At 31.0% G+C, this 19,940-nt stretch overlaps 1 protein-coding gene across 6 annotated transcripts; it reads left to right on the forward strand.

Annotated features, from left to right (window-relative positions):
- The first annotated feature begins 48 nt into the window (after positions 1-48).
- On the forward strand, positions 49-19,785 carry LOC107364419 (furin-like protease kpc-1). 6 transcript variants are annotated; one of them, XM_015931757.3, is made up of 9 exons: positions 71-270; positions 553-671; positions 910-4,104; positions 5,434-5,655; positions 15,300-15,595; positions 15,712-15,738; positions 15,924-16,319; positions 16,761-16,880; positions 18,891-19,785. In XM_015931757.3, the coding sequence occupies exons 3-9, from the start codon at positions 2,594-2,596 to the stop codon at positions 19,496-19,498; spliced, it is 3,180 nt and encodes a 1,059-aa protein (XP_015787243.1). In that variant the 5' UTR covers positions 71-270; positions 553-671; positions 910-2,593; the 3' UTR covers positions 19,499-19,785. The 6 variants fall into 6 exon arrangements, 3 of the variants coding, with proteins under 3 accessions (XP_015787243.1, XP_089126175.1, XP_015787244.1); XR_016200884.1 differs by lacking the exon at positions 15,712-15,738 and having other exon boundaries at positions 16,761-18,669; XM_089270049.1 differs by having other exon boundaries at positions 81-671.
- The last annotated feature ends 155 nt before the right edge of the window (positions 19,786-19,940 follow it).

Here is a 19,940-nt window from a genome sequence, read left to right on the forward strand (position 1 = left end):
TAATAACAACAGAGGGCGCTTTATTCGCGTTATTCAATTTCATTTTTCGTTGAAAATGTTAAGAAAAAGTGAAAACTTGGTTTAATTAATTTTATTGTAATTATTGTGCTTTAATTAAAGAATTTAATATTTTTATCCGTTCGTTTATCGATTAATTTATTGTGTCAAGTTATCCATAACTATTTGCTAAAGAAAGATAACTGTGATTCAAAGCTATATTTTTCTTAGGCTACAAGATTTAACAAGATTGAAACAAGTTATTAAAGTGAGGTAAAGATTTTACCTTTTCTTGCTTCCATGTTTGTATTTTCCTGTTTGGCAATGTTTTTAGGAACCGTCAGCCTGAATTGTTGGAAATTTTGTCGTCAACCCATTGGTTTCTAATTAATTTGCTAATCAATGACTTGCCGTTCGACAAGTTTACCGTTAATCTCATCTTAAAAACTTGACTCTTGTTATTTTTACCTTGTGTTTCTCCAATCATCTTGATCTTCTGTTTTCATCATGCTTTCTCTTTGTGTTTTTTTTCTCTCACTCTCTCAATTTAATTAGTTGCCATTGTGATATAAGTGCCAATTAAGATATAACTGATTTTTTTACCCATGTGTGATTACAGTATCTGTTGGTGATGATTGTGCTGATGTCAACATTATTATAAAGAATGAGAAAAAGTAAAAATCAGTTTCATTATTTTTCATCTTATGTTTTGACTACCTTTGTGCTTTTTCCGTGTATTTCATAAGCTGTCATAACCAGCTTATGTAAATCTTGTGTTGCCAAGAAAAAAGAGCTTCATTCTGATTACATGATTTACACCCTTTCCATATCCTTTTGATGATAAAACATTTTTCTACTCTTATCTAATTTTCTGAATTTCTTGCATCTGTGTTTTTTCATCATTTCAATTAGTTGGATCGATAGACTTTCGCTGGTAAACACACGGTGACATTAAACGTTTATCGATAAGCTGGACAATTGACAACTTTAAGGAAACTTGGACCCAATTTCAAGACTGTGCACCTTTTCAGACGACATCGACCACTCCAGCTGATAACGAGACAAAAGATTTGTTTTCGTGTGTTGAGCTTCTTGAAAGTGATTTTCAATTAAGGTTAAAATATAAGCTGAGTAAACAATAATGGACAGTAATAAAGATGAATAGTACTCAATACCTGTTTTAAACAAGTTGATCGTCCTGAAAGAATTACAAGACAACAGGAAATAATTGGTCTCAAGTGTTGAAAGAAAATTGAAGTCAACAAGAAACGAGAGGAAAACGAAGAACCATTCAAAGGGGTTTGGTCGGCAAATTAACTTACTTGTTATTGTGACCCAGTTCATCTTGACAAGATTTACATTTCATCGTATTCAAAGATAATGTTGACATTGTTGCATCTTAAATCTTTATACAAACTACGGTTCCACTGATGGCAAACATTTGAACACACACAAGGAGCAGTAGCAATAAAACAAAATATCAAACATTTTTTTGACAGACAATCAATTTGTAAGCCCCAAAAGAAAGTCAAAAGTATAAAAGAACCAAAAATCCCAGATTGGACACTTTGATTGATTGGAAGGACAGTACAAAAGTCATGAATTTGTTGGATAAAAATTGAATTTTTTTGTGGTTTCAAAATTTGATTCCACCAACAATTTGTCACTCTGTGTCACACAGTCAAAACAATTGAACCAAAAAATCAACATTGCTTTTCAACTTTCCTCTATTTGGTTTCTCTTGGATTCATATCATCATCTTCATCTTTTAGGTGTTGTTGTTTCATGTCTTATCACTTTCAACCTTGCACAAAGTTTCATCGACTTGCAACAATTGAACAATCATTCGTTTTACCATTACAAATCTTATTTTTTTGGACGATTGCATGACCAGCTCTAAACAATCATCAATCAACAGCTACATCTATTTTTGTGGTTCTCCTCCTTGCCGTCTTTCCCCTTCAAACATAACCACAATCATTTAAATAGATTGTTTCTGGGATAACTTTTCAATACAAAGTATCAACATTTTGGCCATCTTTGTAAATCCAGTTTACATGTAAAACCATTCACATGAATATGATCAAAGTCTCATTTACCATCAATCATCATTATTAACATCATCACCAGAATTACCATTATCGTTGGAAAACATTGGCCAATCCCGGAATCAATTGATAATCATTTCCTTTTCATTTTACTCAAACATGGTCAATCTATCAGCTTGAAACAAGTGCCACCAGCTTGAGTTTCAAAAGTTAAAACCTTAAACCTTACCTTCAAAGCAGGTTGAAGGTTATAAGCTATTATGTTATTGTTTGGATGAAAGACTCTGAACTGGATAAAAAACTTAAGACTTGGAAGCAGTTGAAAGGATCCTTAATTTAAAAGGACGAAGGAGTTACAAAGATAGTAGCTAGAGAAAAGTAGAGAGAGAGAGAGTGAGTCTATAGGTTGATAGTGAGATATTGCTCACACTATTCAGGGGAGGAGTGAGTAAGTTAGTGAGTTTCAAGAATGAATACGCGAGTGTGAAAAGAGTGTCGTGCGTGAGGCAGAAGATGTTGTGAGAGAGAGTGAGAGAAATGTTTCTATCATGTTTACTGTATTAGAAGAAATTATGCTGAGTTCGAGTGTCTTTTTTCCAACATTCAATAGTATTCACAGCCATGGTAAAAGCAATGGAAATTTGGATAAAAGCAAGTCAACAATTAGCAAAAGTTTCAAGTTGACTGGAAAAACCAAAGCAAATGAAAATGCCACAGTGAATCGTTTTTTCTGTGATCCCAGACAATTGGATTTCAAGCGACGTAAAACAAGTGACCCTCAACATGAACACCAACATCATTATTACTCTCATCATCGTGATTACTCTCATTCTCGCCATCATTTACATCTATTTGACAGTTGGACAATTTTTCTAGTTTACTTTCTATTTATTAATCTAATTAGATTTTCAAATTGTGATGGATCCATTTACACGGATCAATTTGTCGCCCATATTGATGGTTCACCCGAGATGGCTGAATCCATTGCGGAGAAACATGGTTTCACGTATCTTGATCACATTATTGATAATGCTTACCATTTTCAACATAAACGCCTTGTTAAACGTTCAATTGGACCATCAACCAATACTTCGCTTGTTGACACTATCATTTCTGAACCACTTGTTACCTCTGTTAAACAATTGAAACTTAATTCGCGAACTAAACGTGATCTTTTACGCCTTCATTCCTATGAGAGACCACTTGGTGGAGGAGGTCGAACAAGAAGTCGACTCAATTTTTTCGATGACCCTAAATGGACTCAAATGTGGTACTTGAATAGAGGCCAAGGATTAGACATGAATGTGCAAAAAGTTTGGGCCATGAACATTACCGGTCGTGGAGTAGTGGTAACCATTTTAGACGATGGACTGGAAAATGATCATCCAGATTTAGTTGCCAATTACGATCCAGCAGCCAGTTATGATGTTAACAATTCAGATAACGATCCTTCTCCTCGGTACGACATTATTGACTCCAATCGCCATGGAACCCGATGTGCTGGGGAAGTTGCTGCCATGGCAAACAACAGTAACTGTGCTGTTGGTGTTGCCTTTAACGCTCGAGTTGGAGGACTGAGAATGTTGGATGGAGATGTTACCGATGCCGTAGAAGCTCGTTCCCTCTCATTTAACCGTGATCACATAGACATTTATAGTGCCTCTTGGGGACCCGATGATGATGGTAAAACTGTTGATGGTCCAGGAGAGTTGGCTACTAAAGCCTTTATTGATGGTGTACAGAAGGGTCGACGAGGATTGGGATCAATCTTTATCTGGGCTTCGGGTAATGGTGGTCGTGAACATGACAATTGTAACTGTGATGGTTATACCAATTCAATTTGGACTCTGTCCATTTCAAGTGCCACTGAAAATGGTCTGGTTCCTTGGTACAGTGAAGCCTGTTCATCAACTCTAGCCACAACCTATTCAAGTGGATCCAATGGAGAACGGCAAATTGTCACAACAGACTTACATCACAGTTGTACCACAACTCACACTGGAACCTCAGCTTCGGCCCCTCTTGCTGCCGGTATTTCAGCTTTAGCTCTTGAAGCCAAGTAAGCATAACTTTAATACCTCGACCAGTTTTTTGCCATTGCTTTAGATTCAACTTTCAATTTACTCTCAATTATTTTCATCGTTTATTTCATTTTTTTTTGTCTATCGATTTGTTAATCAATACATTCACTTGTCTTGATTGCTTCAAGAGTTGACTCTTTTTGAGTGACAATCAAAATCTAAACTAACGAGTCAATTTCAAGGGTAACACTTAGAGTTATGAAAAATTGTCTTCATAAATGTCATGTAAAAATATTGTGAAAGCTAAAAGGATTAAGCTGAGTAAATTGTGATTAAATCATATTGAAATATCTCGCATTCAATATACATTATCTCCTAGGATTAAAGATGAGCTCGACTTTATAATGAAACAATTCAAGACGCCTTAATGTCAATCAATGTGCAATTTAATAATCCATTTCAATATTATCTCAACTACAACTCACATAAACTTTACGCTTTAACTGTAATTTTGCTCAAAGTACATTTATCTTGACCCAAGTTTAGCAAGCGCAAAAATTTAATGATATTTATAAATGTACGATAAAACTTCACAAGCATAACTGATACGCTAACATAAGCCCAATCAAGACAAGACAAGGTGTTCGATGTGTTTACACCATAAAACTGAAACATCCGTTGAATCATGTAACCATGCAGATGAACAGTTAGTCAGCTTTTATCAAAAATAACATTAAAGGTGAAACTCATAACATTTGAAAGTAAAGAGTAAAACTAAAAACTTTCAATATTTTGAATTTTCATTTTTACCAACACAATTACATTTAAAATCATTAAAGTAAATTCATGTGCTTTTACCAAGTAAACATTGTTTTTCAAATGTAAATAACTTTTTCGTGTCTTTACTTTTCCATGATAAATTCATTGATTAATCAGAAGAACAAAATGAATTAGAAAAAACTTTCAAGGTTAGCAAGTCGTTTGAATCACTTTAATTGCCAACTGATTTGGCAAATTACGTTCTGATCAGTTTCAGTTGTTAATCAATTGTTTATTGCAAAAAATTGTCCCAATAATCATTTTTTTCATCACATATTGTTGATATAATTAATGTTACCCATATTTGACTTAATTTCACTTGAAACAATTGACTTTAATTAATGTATCATTCATTGATGGAAAACTTGAACTTGAATGAATCAATCCAATTCAACTCATTCATTCATTTCCTTTAACCTTTTTCAACACTTAACTTTGCTATTATTGAATCCGCTTTTTTTTCACACAAGAAAAAAAAGGATTTCTCATTGTTTTTGTTTCCATTTTAATCCATTTTCCACTTTTATCCTTCTTTAATCCATTAACAGTCCACTATTGACATGGCGAGACATGCAACATATCGTCGTGTTAACCTCACGTCCAGCCAATTTACATGCTAAAGATTGGAAAACCAACGGAGTAGGACGAAATGTTAGCCATTCTTTTGGATATGGTCTGATGGATGCTGAAGCAATGGTCAAAGTGGCCAAGGAATGGGTGACCGTTCCAGAACAGAAAATATGTTCCGTCCGTTCTCCTCCAGTAGACAAGTAAATAAGTTAAACTACTTTTTTCCCTCTCTTTCGTTCTCTTCCTCTTCTTCATAATTTCAATTGAATTCAGTTAACAAGTTAACTGTGCAAAAACCACAAAAAAATTTTTCTCAATTATTGATTCTTTAGTGACAATCCAATGTTTCAATATTCATTATCCATTATGAACAGTACATTAGGCTAAAGATTATTTTGTCTCTCGTAATAGTTCTGGTTATCAGTAATCATTCATAATTATCTTGCTCTTGACATTGGTTATTGACCTGATTAATTAATGTTAATTATCCTTGAAATTACTGAACGATTGAATAACGCGCTAATCGATGTCTAATGTTTAGTTAAATCTATCAATTACGGTCAATCTCATAGGTTTCAATATTAACCCACTTAAAGAGTCTTATTTAGCCAATGTTTGAGTTTATGTTCAAAGTTTCATTCAATATTTAACAAATTGTTCCAAATCATGACTATTTGTCTATTTGTTTTCACTGCTTAAACAAACTAAATTGCTAAATTACTTAATTTGGTGATTATTTCATTTCACCATGAACGTATTGCCAGTCAACATGGATTTTGTTTCAATTTTATTTACTATTATTTGCTCAGTAAATAATCATCTCTGTCGATGAACTTATAAAAGCGATAAAAATGATTGAATCGGAAAATGATGAAAAATATGAATCAAATAAACTCAATAGTTGCCATAATATTGCAGTCAAATATTTCATTGCAGTTGTTTCATCAAAAAACAATTCTTTGATTCGATTTCATCTAATGATAATTGTTTCCCATCCGAGTATCTCATTACATTTACGCCTAGCTGAACTTTTATTGATGATAGTAATGGCGATTCAAATGGTGATATAAATTGTGGACGCATTTATCCGAATGTATGTCAACTTGAGAAGCTTAATTGTTGCTTTGAGACAAAGAATCAGAGAAATGAATGAAACTGAAAAGTGAAGATGAATCAAGAAGACAATTCTTCTTAATCAAACTCTCTTATTGTTTACATGGATTTACATGATGATTTGATGAAGATGTTAAATTGAAGGAAGATCGGAAGAGCTAATTCAATTTATATCAACAATTAGTTGTAACAATAACTCACTTTCCGTTCATTTTACTACGGAAGCTTGATTACAATTGAAGTTATATTCACAAATTCAATTTAATGAAATTATATTTCTGCAAATATCAACTCTTTGAATTAACTCTTTCAACTTGTTATCAACAAATTCATCGAAATTGAAACTTTAATTATGAATGTTAATTTTTAATTTCATTTTCTATTTAAATTGAAATGTTGACTTTTGTGCACTTTTCATGTTGATCTTTAATTTGGTCAACATTGGGTTTGATTCTGGTTGACTTATTTGTTGATTAATTTTAAGAAAAAAGCAAATTAAATGAAAAGTCTCACGTTGTTCAACTCCTAATGAAACCCAAGAGCTCACCAACCTCCTGAATTGCTATCATTTACATTGTTTCATTATTTTCAGGATTAGATGAGTTTTCAGCTTTGTCCGTTGATCTAATTAGTAATTACAATCAAATCAAATTTCAATGGTAATCCAAAAATAAAAGGGTTAACTGTTTTGTCTTTACATGATGAGAATGTGAAAGCTACTTTAGCCTACTTTAATTGATTAATCATAGCTTGATTGGTTTTTAATTGAGAATCCTTTATGCTCTATAAGATGATCCATTTTACCGCATCACATTTAATCATCTAATTGAGAAACGATGAAACAATCAAGAAATACACAAAACAGCAAATTGGTTAACCATTTACTAGGATCATCAAATGTTCATCATAACAGAGTCACTTTCAATTAATATGAACATTTTTTACTTAAACACTTCAACTCTTAGACTGAAAATTTGCTAATTATAATCGATGTATGAATTATTGTTTTTATCATTGACTCTAACTGAAGTGAAATAGCATCAATTGTACATGGAAAAATGAGCTATTTTTGCTCAACATTTCCATTCATCATCTTCGACTTCATTTTTGCGATTTTCCGATTTTAGATTCCCATAAAAACTGAACATTTTTCCGTTTCCTAATTTTCTGCTTAAGATTTCCCATTTATAAATTGCTGAACTGTTGAATTATTTACTCAATTAATGTTCAGATCGAAATCAAAATTACTCTAATAACTAACCAATTGACGACCAAACCTAATACAAAAAATGGGTTTATTTATTTCGTGTTATTTTAACCAGAAAATTTGATTCAATTGAAAAGCAAATATCTTTTCAATGGCTGCTGAATTTTATTCAAGCTCAATAAGTAAGATTTCTTAAAGAGTGTCCATTTGGATCCAGTGTCATTTGAATCGAATTGCATTCAATCTGAATTGGAAAGAGGTTTCTATGAATTTGGACATTTTTGGTGGCAATTTTTCGATTGTTTCAATATTGTAATTATCGTGGTTTCCATTGCATATCAATATTTTCCTGGTTATTGTCATTTGAATGAAAGACATGATTTTGACCCTATGTTACCTTTAATTGAGCCAAAAACTGAACAGATTGAAGAGAAGATTTTATGAGCAAAAAAGTATCCTCAGTAGGATAAATGAGAGCATTTCCATGATGATCATCTCTTTTTGTCTATTTCTTGATCTTCCTTTTTAAGCATCATAATGATCATCTTATAAAAGTATCTCATTCAAGTAAACCAACTCATTTCTTCCTCCCCCCATCAATACAATAATAATAATATTTCTTTATAAATCTGATGTTCATTTTTATCGTGAGATAAATCAGTGATCATTTCCAAGGTAAATAGGAACCACTTGGAAGAAAGATGGAAACAGAAAAGGTTGGAAATCACGAATGAAAGGAAGAAAAGTCATGAGAGTTGAATAAAAATCTGTGTAAGAATCGCTATTTATCCTTACCAATGTTAATCTCTTGAAGGTTCATATTGTCAGTTCCCATGTATTAATACACTTGCGGGTTTAACTAAACGTTCAAATGTGTATTACACTTTTCATTATTATTTCATCTTCTCTCTCCTCTCTGTTTACTGTAAGATTGAAGAGGAGATCAGCGTCAACAACAAAACCTGCAAAAGCAAATTGTGGGTAAATATTTCTTCCAATGGTCATCTTTAGATCAATACTTGACCAATCGATGATGATAATGTTCATCTGAGAAAAGGTTGTCTTCACAAGTAAACCATTGCTATAACGAGCTCATTAAAATTGAACTCAACTCTACTTTAAATTTTACTTGCAAGTCTCAAAATTAATTTTATATTCTTATGATTGTGATCATGAATTTATGTGAATAACAGATTTTCAATCTTTGTGACTTTCATTTTTCTAGTTTCATTTCATTTCAGTTTGATCGATTTACCTTAATTTACTTTTTTTGTCGCTGAAAGGCAATTGTTTTATCCTTGTAATTAACTTTGACATTGAACAACATGATCATTCTCAAGTATTCGTATCATTCATAAATTACTAGTTTCCTTATGACGAGCTATTGATATTTAAATGTTTAAACGCACTACAATTTAAATTGAATTAGACTCAGTCCGGTCGGCGTAATTTCATTTCCAATTTGCAATGATTATTTCAAGTACAATCTATTTTCCCATATCAATCTAATGACAACATTTGTGAGCTATTTTTAACCCTTAAACCAACATCAATCATCAATTGAGTTGAAGCCTGTAAAAAATGTAAATCAACTTAAATTGCGACTGAAAAGTTTAATTCATAACTTTAATGATTAGTTTGAAGCGGAAAGGATACAAATAATGCAGCGATTTCACGACTCTTCAGTTAAATTGAAACGTTAAAATTGACACTTTTTTGTGTTAACCAACGTCTAGACGAAACTTTTTAAATGATAATTCAATGATAAATGAAACAGAAAAGGGTTAAAGAAAGTTAATACAATAAAAAGATCAACCTGAATGATGCCTTTTCTGGATCTCTTGATTAAAAAAAGTCATCTAATTAGCCTGAAACAGATCAGACATTTCGTTCTGAAAACCAATTGATGACAAAAAAGTTTCATTGAACTAGATTCGTGTAAAATAGATGAAAAAAAGTTTCTTCATGAAATTGATGATCAACCTTAACCATGATAATTGTTTCATCTTGTATTCCAGTTGCAATTGAAGTTAGTCTACTTCAATAATTGCTTTTGAAAAATTGATTTTCTAATTTTGATTTTCGTTAATTTTTCTTCAATATTATCTCAACTCTGAATTGGAAAATTTGAAAAGGTAAAAGTTCGAGTCTTGGATGTTCAAAGTTGTAACCATTAAGCTATTTCGTGTCCATAGATGAACTTATGCTTTTAGATTGACAGAAATCTCTTGATGTATTAATACTTTCTCTGTTTATGATTTTCATTGCAACATTTACCTTGGTAGAAAAGTTTCAGTTAACAGTTTCAATCGATATCATCATTATATTGACATCATATTGGATGACTGGTTGAAACCCAAGCAGGATACAAAGCAAAAAAGGGCTTTTCAGTTTGAAATTTTCAACTTGACTAAGCTAAGACGATTGCACACTTGCTTGATTCTCATCATGGACTGATAATCATTCCTAAATTAAACTCTCTCAACATATTGATCAGAAGTAATAATCAAACAAAAATAAGACTCTTTACCATCTTGTTGTCCATTAGATCAAAATTGTTGACTGAAGGGAAAAAAAGGAAAAGTAAAATGAGGAAGAAAAAAAAATGTTTCAATAATTAGGTCAAACTGTTTGTTGTAATTTGTTTGGTTGGTCAGACAAAATTGTACAAAATTGCTTCAAATGTTTAACTTTATCTGTAAACTTATTGTTCACTTTCAAATGATTCAAATCTCAATTGTTAGCTTGATTTCATTTGTTGAAAAGCATTTCTTAACTTCAAATTACACAATTTAAATGTTCCTTTCAAAAGTTCTGTCCAATTTAACAGTAAAGTTAATTGCAGTAGATCATATTTGATATCTCAATGAATCGAAAAATTGTTGACAAAATGTTTCATCAATTTTCATTCTAATGTTCAACCTTTCAAACTCTCTTGATAACAATGATGGACAACAACAACAATGACCAGACAAATGACAGACTTTTATTATTCAATTCAAATTTGTTTGGCAATCGTTAAAAATCAGAACTAATCAACATGAAATTATCTTCTCGATAAGTTGATCAACCTTTATCATCGGCTGTTTCAATCGATTTCAGTTTATTCAAACTTTTATCTCATCTTTAGCTTTGCTCAACTCAATAAGTTGGTTTTATGGAGTTTTGTGTTTGCCGTTTATCGATGGACAACTGATTTTCAGCTTTTTTACACCAAAAAGAGTGAATTTTGCATCATTTTTTCTTGTATCCTTTTCTTTGCTCCAAAGACTTTAGTTGATTTATAAATGATTTGGTGCACCAAACAATGGGTTTTTTATATTTCTTGGTCTTTCTGTTGATCTCATTTGCTATTCAAGTTTACAATGCAAAAACAGTGTTAATGTAAAAATTTGTTGACTCAAGTGAAAACCTTTTGTAAATCTTATTTAGTTGAATGAACCGCAAAATAGATCAGTCAATCAAATAATGATTCTGTAAATTGTAAGTTTCCTTTTCAGTCACCTTCTTCCTGGTTGTCAATACTTTCTTTACACCAAGAAAACGTTTCGTTGATTTAACCATTACTTTTCCTATTTATCCATCTGATTGTTATCAACTAAAAGTTATGACAATTCAAAACTCAAAACTGTGCAATTCATTCTTGTTCAGCTAAAAGTTCATATTTAAACTCTTCGTTTACCTTGAATTATACTTGACTGATTATTACCTCAATATTTGGACTATGAAAACACATGAATTGCAATGAATTTCCATTGAATTTTAGTTTTCAACTCAAATGTTTCAAGTCAACCTTTTAAAATTGCATTCTTGAAATGAAATTCAATAGTTTCGATAGTTCATTATCACTGTTAATCTTCACTTCATTGTTATTGTCATTTCATGTTAATTTCAACTTTTCATCTTGAAAATTCGTAACCTTCAAAATCAAATCGCATTCAGTTCTAAAATTTTCTGTTCTCAATTCATCAGTTTAATTGTTATGACTTGCAATTTGATTTCTCAATATTTCAAAAGCATGAGAATGATCATAGAAATCAGAATCGTCAAGATTCTCGAGCTGTCAGACCAAAAATTAAATTAATCATTTCAAGATAATCAGTTTCACATTGGAAACGATAATATCTTGAAATGTTCATTCTAGTTTTTCTCGAAATTTTCAGTGTCAATCATTTTTTAATCACAAAATGCTCTGAAAGTTTGTAACAATATTTTACCCAAACTCACCTAAACCCAGTTTATTCACAGAATTGAGTACATCTTGAAAGTTAACCTTTTCATAGTTTTTTCCCTTCTCATTGATTCTTATTCATTGCAATAAACTTTCAACCGAAAAGTCAACTCATGAAGAGTCTACTTTTATCAATCAAAGTTTGTCTTGAAGCACTTTTTCTTTCTCAATCATTGGATCTACCTTTTTTGTACCAAAACACATACTTATCCACAAACCAACAAAAATCATGATGAAGAAGATTAAAGGTATTTTTCATCATCATTCATCTCAACATCGCAACATCTTTTGTTTCTTGTTCCTCCTTTTTTCGTCCCTCACTATTTACCATTGGTTGATATTCAATGCACGATATCACATCACATTTCCATTGATTTTACATTGAATCGTGTTTGTATTGGTTATTTTTCCGATTCATTTTTCTTCTCATCTTTTCTTCTCGACAAAATTAGCATGAAGAGAAACTATCATCAAAGATTCATCTTAATTTTCAGAATATTTCTGACCATTTTACTGATGAATATCTTGCTAACAATCTTTCATTTATCAGAAGAGACTTTTGTTTTGAAGAATCATTAATTTGTGGTTAATTTTTTTTACACTTTTCCATTCCAAATCATTCCTTTTATCAACTCTATCATGAAATTTCCACTTTTCATTATCAGACGGAACTTTTACTTTTGATTGACAGCTTTGTCAGACTGCTAAGTTTGGTACTCTGATGATCAACTAATCAACTTATCTAATGGTGAAAACATTGAATAATTTTCCATCAAATTGAACACCTTGTTGATTATTTTTGTTTTGTTTCGCTCTTTGTTTTCACATTCAAATGCAACAATTTATATTCTTGATTTGATCAAATTTTCGTCTTTTATTGTCACCTGTAAATCAAATTGTTGTATTAATGTAATTGATTCGTGTTGATATCAACTTGCTAACCTTGAATGATTGCATTCAATCTGTAATCTCGATTCCTCTTTATTGTATTTACTATCAACATGACAATTTACTAATTGAGGGAAATTATTGTAAATCTTTATACCGATATTGAACAAGCAAGTTTGCTTAATTGATCAATAACCAGAGATGATTAACAAAATGGTTATGTAAAAGATGATGTGACTCAAATGATTGATAAAACTTTTTGGCAAACAATCATTGGATTCAATAACATCTCTCTCATGTCAATCAATAAACTCTTTGCCTTTCAATCAATCTGAATGAAAATGTAAGGAAAAAAATCCTGAATCTTGTGATAACTGAAACACTTAAGTGTTGAATAATTTGATTCATTTAAAATGCATTTTGTAAACAGCTTTGAGACCAAAAAATTTCATTCCATATTCACGGTCATTCACGACACAAATCGATAAAAAGACTCTTGTGAAGTCCAACAATGCAGCTAGGTAAATAGTCGATGAAATTGTATGTTTTAAGTGTATTTCTGCTGTAGACTAACGTAAATAGTTAATGATGATTTCATCAGATTAACATAATAAAGAGATTGCTTTATGTTTCATCAATTCATTCAGATGATGCAAAATTGTACAATCTTAAAAAATGTAAAATCTTCAGAATTTCAATTCTTACTAAATACTTGATGTGACTTGATAGGACTTAATACTGGAAAAAACTTAGTTTTTTACTTCATCTTAATCAATACGAAATGTTTATTAGGATCAAATCAATATTGTTCATCAAGGTTATGATCAGTTGTTTTATTAGTTCTTATCATTTTCCTTGAATTGTGATAGAGCAAAATAACCCGATGCCTATTGAACTTTGAATCATCTAATTGAACTTGTAAAGGTTTACCCTGAAAATGGCAATTTTGACCATTTCTTCGACTCCAAACAGAATCAAATGAACACCAATTTTCATCGCAATCGTTCAATGATTGCCATCACAATTTCAATCAAGAATTTAACTTCTAAATGAGAAAATTGAATGTTTGTATAATTAAAAGCAATAAAATTGTTTGCGACTGATCAGCAATCTTCTTGTAAATTAGCTAAGAATTTGTTGGAAAATTAATCAATTGGTAAATTTCCAATTTGAATTGTTTCCGATTTTGTGTGAACAGTAAAATTTGATTGTTTCCTTGACACAATCACTTTGTTCATAAAAATTGTTCTCATGTTGATTAAGTTAGTTTTTGTTTTGTTATTCAAGTGTAAATAGAAATGAATTGATTTAAAGTCAAAGTTTATCATTTTGTTTTGTATCATTTTTCCTCTTTTCACAATTATCTTCATCTTTTCTCATCTCTTTAAGGTTAACTGAACCATTTCACCCAATGTCAATCTCAAAGAAACGAGAAACTCAACATTGAACATAAAATATTAATAACAGTAAACTCGAGTTTCCTCAGTCAAAGTTTACAGTTAAACAAAATTGTAATAAAATCCCAATAGTTCTGAAAGCATTTGATATCATTAAGATTGCCTCGAGATTTTGTTATTTTGCCTTTTTTGTCAAGATTATCAGGGAAAATAGAAATTACTGAATCTCTTGAAAAGTCTAACAAACAGTTTAACAAAACATTCATGTAATAAGGATTATTATTGAGCAAAATAATGATGATTTTTGATGATGATAACAATAATGATATTAATTTTAATGATAAAGGTTTCAAGGGGAAAAAATGACAATTTGTTTCTGGTGAAAATCGATATCGGATTTGCAACATCCGAACAGTTTCATTCCCATCTTCATCATAATCATCATCATTTTCATATTTTCTTATTCGATTTTCATCCTTTTTCTCATGAAATGCTTCACCCTTTCTTTTCACTTTTAACATCATTTGTGATCTTTTCCAAATGATTACGAACATTGAATCACATTCACATTTTGTTTGAAAACATTTCTTCTTCTTCCTTTGTTATCAGTTTCACTTTCAAATTGAAACATTTTTCATCTGATTTGCCTGTCAAACTTGCTATCAATTATATACTCAAAAATGAATTGAAAAAGTTGAATCAAATCGATCATTTGTTTAACATTTATACCAATTTTTGCATCCAATTGCAATCTAATTGTCATTAGAGTTTTGTGTTTGCACAGTTGACCACATCAATATTGACTAAACTGATTGAATGTATTTGATTTGGATTCATCAAATGATTATTAGTTATCATTATTAAATGAAACCATTTCTTTCAATATTGCTTCTTAATAATAACTTTATATCTGTTTTCCCAATAAAACTGTTTATGTCATTCAACTTAAAAGATTGTTTTCAACTTTTATTAACTTATTTTTTCTTCTAATCTTTATTTTCTCATCAGATTGATTCCATCCAAGAGCCATGTTGAATTATATCTTCAAGTATCATGTGATGGAGAGGTTAATTTTCTTGAACATGTTCAAGCAAAGGTTACTTTAACAGCAACCAGACGAGGTGATATTCACATTTACCTGACCTCACCTTCAGGTACTAAATCCAATTTACTTGCTCAACGTCCAATGGACAATTCACGGTCTGGCTTTCAAAATTGGCCCTTCATGAGTGTCCACACTTGGGGTGAAAACCCAAATGGCCTTTGGAAACTTGAAGTTCACAATGAAGGTCGATATATTTATAGTAAGTAAACATTGCACTTTTAATGTAATTGAGAGTAAAACCAAAAAAGTAGATTTTGAAATGAGTTTTTAAGTAATGACAATTTTTACCCAAATTTTCAATCTATGCTTACAAAGGCACTGGAAATTATCCAAGTTTATTAGGTAAGAAGGTTAAATTACTTGAAAACAATTAAGCATCTTGTTATCAAATTAGATGAGATGGACAATTGATAGACTCTTTATTGTCCACAGTTTATTATTTATCGTTATTTTCCCTTGTTTCTTTATATTCATCATCTTTACCTTATTAGTATTGATTATTAATTTTTACTCTTTTTCTTTGACAGGTCGAGCTTATCTAAAGGAGTGGACATTGATCATGTATGGTACAACAGAGAATCCAGATCGGCGAACAATTAAATCATCTTCTTCTCCATCATCTGAGACTGCCTCACCAGAATCAACTAAACCCTATTACAATGATAAGTTGGGTAATGATTTGGAAAAATCGTACGATGATACAAACAGTAATCCAAGTAGAACGATGAACAGTGATATTAATGGAAACAGTTCAACTCGTAAACCTTATCCACAATCTGGATGGTTCAGTGGAAGGTATCCAATTAAACAATCAGGATCACTGGGAAATGATAAAGGATTGAAGAAGATAAAAGTACAGCCAATGGATAACAATGATATCAACCTATTGTCACCAATCAATCAGAATACTCAACACAATTCTGGTACGGATTCCCTTACAAGTCGCCAACCCTCACCCATTATCATCTCCACTTTATCCCAATAGCAATTTTCTTTCAATAGTTGACTTTCAATAATAACCTTCTTTTTTCTGGCCAATGGTTACCTTTACCTGATGTAACAATGACCATTGTCTCTAAAGGTTTTATAGTTGATTGAAAAATAAGGTTAATCATTATCGCGGTAAAGCAGGCAAAGTTGAATCAAAAATTATCCTAAAACTGTTATTTCATCTTGAACAGCATTTAGTTTTGTTCATTGATTGGTGATCAGTTTATGATTAATTTCATGTTAGATAATTGTTATCAATTTGAAATTGCTTTTGCTATTTTAGGCACTTTTTCACCCTTCCTTTTCAATTTTGTATTTCTTGATTTATAATTTGTTTTTTTCTCTCTCTTTTCTTTTTTTCCAATCGATTTCAGTTCTCGGTGTAATTCATGGAACCAGAGAAGACAAATCATCTGATGAAAGTGAATCTTTCATCCTTGGGAAATCATTGAACCGAGGCTGTATACTTCAAGATTTGAGCTCTCAGTGCCTAGGTTTGTGCCTCTTACTGGCTTTACTAGTTCCAGCTCAGCTCATAATCATTTAAACACTCAAAGTTAATAACAATGATCATTTACACCATCTTTTATCAAATGCAATCCTTTTAACTTTCACTCACGCAAACCTGATCTGTAAACAAAAGCACTCACTACGCCAATGCTGCCTACACACGCTATTACATGTCTGCTATATCTGTGCTAAAAATCTGTCTTCATCTTTACTAATAATCATTTTCAAAGAAATTTTCAAAAACTAAACAATTACGAACCTTTTTTTACCCATCAATGGTAATAGCTCAGCCTTCCTATGTTCACCTTTTACCATCAATTGTTGCATCGATTTCGTTAAACATTACCTTCTATCATATTTAGCGCTTTCATTTGCTAATTTCACTGTCAATGTACTTAAATTTCCCCTTGATTTGGTTCTCATAGTTGCAAGATTCTTCATGATTCAACAGATTGGGTGTTTAAACCCATAGAAGCCGTTAGACTGTTTTGTGTTATCAGCTTGTGATGCCAATATAAGAGATCATTATTGTCTTCCTTAGCATTTCAAAGTGGATTGATAATCAAAGTTATCTGTGAAAAGATGAACTTTTGTAATGCTTTTCTTCCTTTTTTCATGTTGATTGATTTTTCTGTTTCTTACTAACATTATATTGATATCTGTCCTTTAAATGCAATTAATGTTAGACATTTTATGAATGGTTAAGCCTGACGTTAGATTGTTTTTTGATTCTCTATCGACTTTGATTTGAAATAGTGATCAGAAGCTTTTAAAAATCTACAACTTGTGTGATTGACTCCAAGTTAAAGTTGTTTATTTTTTATATCGACATTTACTGGACTTTTGTACAAAATTATTTACAACAAATGAGCTTGTAAAACGAGCTATTTATGATAGATCATTGAAATAGCGGAATCATTTGCGATTTCGTACTATTCTCAGATCGCCTTTGGTTAATATTGAATAGCCTTAATACTCATTTTGTTTCAACTTACAATGTTAGTCTCAATCGAAAGCTTGCTTTTTCGACTATTTATTCATTGTTGGTTGACCTATTTACTTTTATTAACTGTTCTGACGACAATTTAATTGATAGTCATTTAGTATCGATTTTTGTTTCATTGTAAATCAGAGCAGTTTAAATCAAGGGACCAATTAGTATAGACGTCATTTGCCAATATAATTTGTGGTAAAATCAATAGGAAGGTTGAGTTTTAAGGTTTTGCTTTGTTTTGTTTTTTTCCGAAGCAATCAGTCCAATTGATTGAAATTGATTATTTCATATTCAGGTGTGAACATTAATTATGATGATTATCATGATTTAGACTATCAAAGTTTCTCTGTAAAAACTGTTTTTTATTATTTACTTACGTTTCTAATGGTCCATCATTTTTATGAGTTTATACATATTTACACACTTTCCTAGGTTCATTTGATAATTAATATATGTAATCGTCTGTAAATTTATATGCAATGAAAATTTTACCATACAAAGTAAATTATCAATAATATAAAACAAATTGAAACCTATGGCAATCAAACTTAAAACAGTTTCATCTATGTCCTGAAACTGTCTTGATTTTAAAAAATCAAATTATTGTATAAATTATATTCACTTTTTTTGTTAAAATGGTTAAATACAAATTATTAATCAATTTTAAACTCTATTTTACTTTACATTAACTTGTTCAAATCGCCCGCTTAAGCTTTGCTTCTTGAATCATCCATGTTTACATTGTAAACCTAACAGTCTCTAGTCCAACAAATTACGCGGTAAGTTGTTCAATTTGATTAACTTTTAATGCTTTTTATGTTAACTAATTGTCTCGTTTGTCATCGCTTGCTATTAATTAATCGTATGTTGGTGTAATATCTCATTTAATAACCATTTCATGGCAACTTTCATCAAAAGATTTTCCTTTTCCTTCATCCTTTTTTTGTTCAACGTTTATTGTCATCGGACTAATTCTAATTCTTTTTATCTTATTCAACAGAATGTAGTGATAACATGGTCTTGATTAATGGCATCTGTATTGACAATTGTCCTGAAGGATACCATCGACCAAAGCTTTTAATCAAAATTGGTTCGGAAACAGTGAGATGTTCACGGTGTCATTACTCTTGTAAAACGTGTGATGGACCAAGCGATTCCAATTGTACCTCTTGTTTCCCTGATGCAAAGCTTAATTATAAAGGCTATTGTCATCCTTCAACATTGGTTAATCAGTTGATTACGTTGGAACGATGGTACTCAACAATTACTGTTATTTTCGTTATCCTTTGTTTTGTTATTTTAATTTTAATTGTTTACATTATCTTTGGGCGAACTAATGATCTTATTTGTTGTATTGTTGAATCAAAGCGAGCTCATCATAATTCTCATAGGAAACATCACTCATCGCATCATCATTCATCTCTTCATCATCATTCTCATCGGTATTCCTCTGCAATTTTTCCTTATGTTGATGTACCAACTCACTGTGGTGCCAATGACAATAGACAACGATCAGCATCCCAACGGATTTCCAGCCATGAAGCAAGAGAAATACTTCATTTATCGAAAAAAATTTTGTCCGATCAAACTAGTGAAGATGATTTGTAATTTACCTCTTCAACCATTTACAAGTACTCTGTATTTTTATAATGTAATTTATACATTTGACAGTCTGATTGCGGTTTTTATCAAAATTTAACAAATCATTATTTCATTGAAATTATTAACTACACCTGATGCCCTAAAATTTGATCAAAAATTGCAAATAAATTACATCGATTCAAAAGTCTACAAATAAAATGACAAATCAAACAATTTTTTCGTAAATTCACTTTATTTTTGATAATGTTCATGTATACATAAATTATTTAAATTAAATTTGACTTATGATTTGATTCAAAATACGTATTAATTTTTTCAAAAAGCTTAACATGAGTTGATATCTCATCTAAAACAAAAGCAAATTATCAAAAAGTGAATAAAATATCAGATATATCTAGATTATGAGAAATTATTAAGCTTGTAAGCTTTTGTTTCCTGAACGAGATTC

The sequence above is a fragment of the Tetranychus urticae genome, chromosome 1, assembly GCF_039701765.1.
Source record: "Tetranychus urticae isolate SD_2017Ah chromosome 1, NJAU_TeUrti_SD_1.0, whole genome shotgun sequence".
NCBI lineage: Eukaryota > Metazoa > Arthropoda > Arachnida > Trombidiformes > Tetranychidae > Tetranychus > Tetranychus urticae.

What these genes read in the sequence shown, in the direction of transcription:
- LOC107364419 (XM_015931757.3), top strand. Translation starts at nt 2,594, where the DNA reads ATGTTTACTGTATTAGAAGAAATTATGCTGAGTTCGAGTGTCTTTTTT. An exon ending in GCTTTAGCTCTTGAAGCCAA is followed by an intron (nt 4,105 to 5,433) that starts GTAAGCATAACT and finishes ATCCATTAACAG; the next exon opens with TCCACTATTGACATGGCGAG. An exon ending in CGTTCTCCTCCAGTAGACAA is followed by an intron (nt 5,656 to 15,299) that starts GTAAATAAGTTA and finishes TTTTCTCATCAG; the next exon opens with ATTGATTCCATCCAAGAGCC.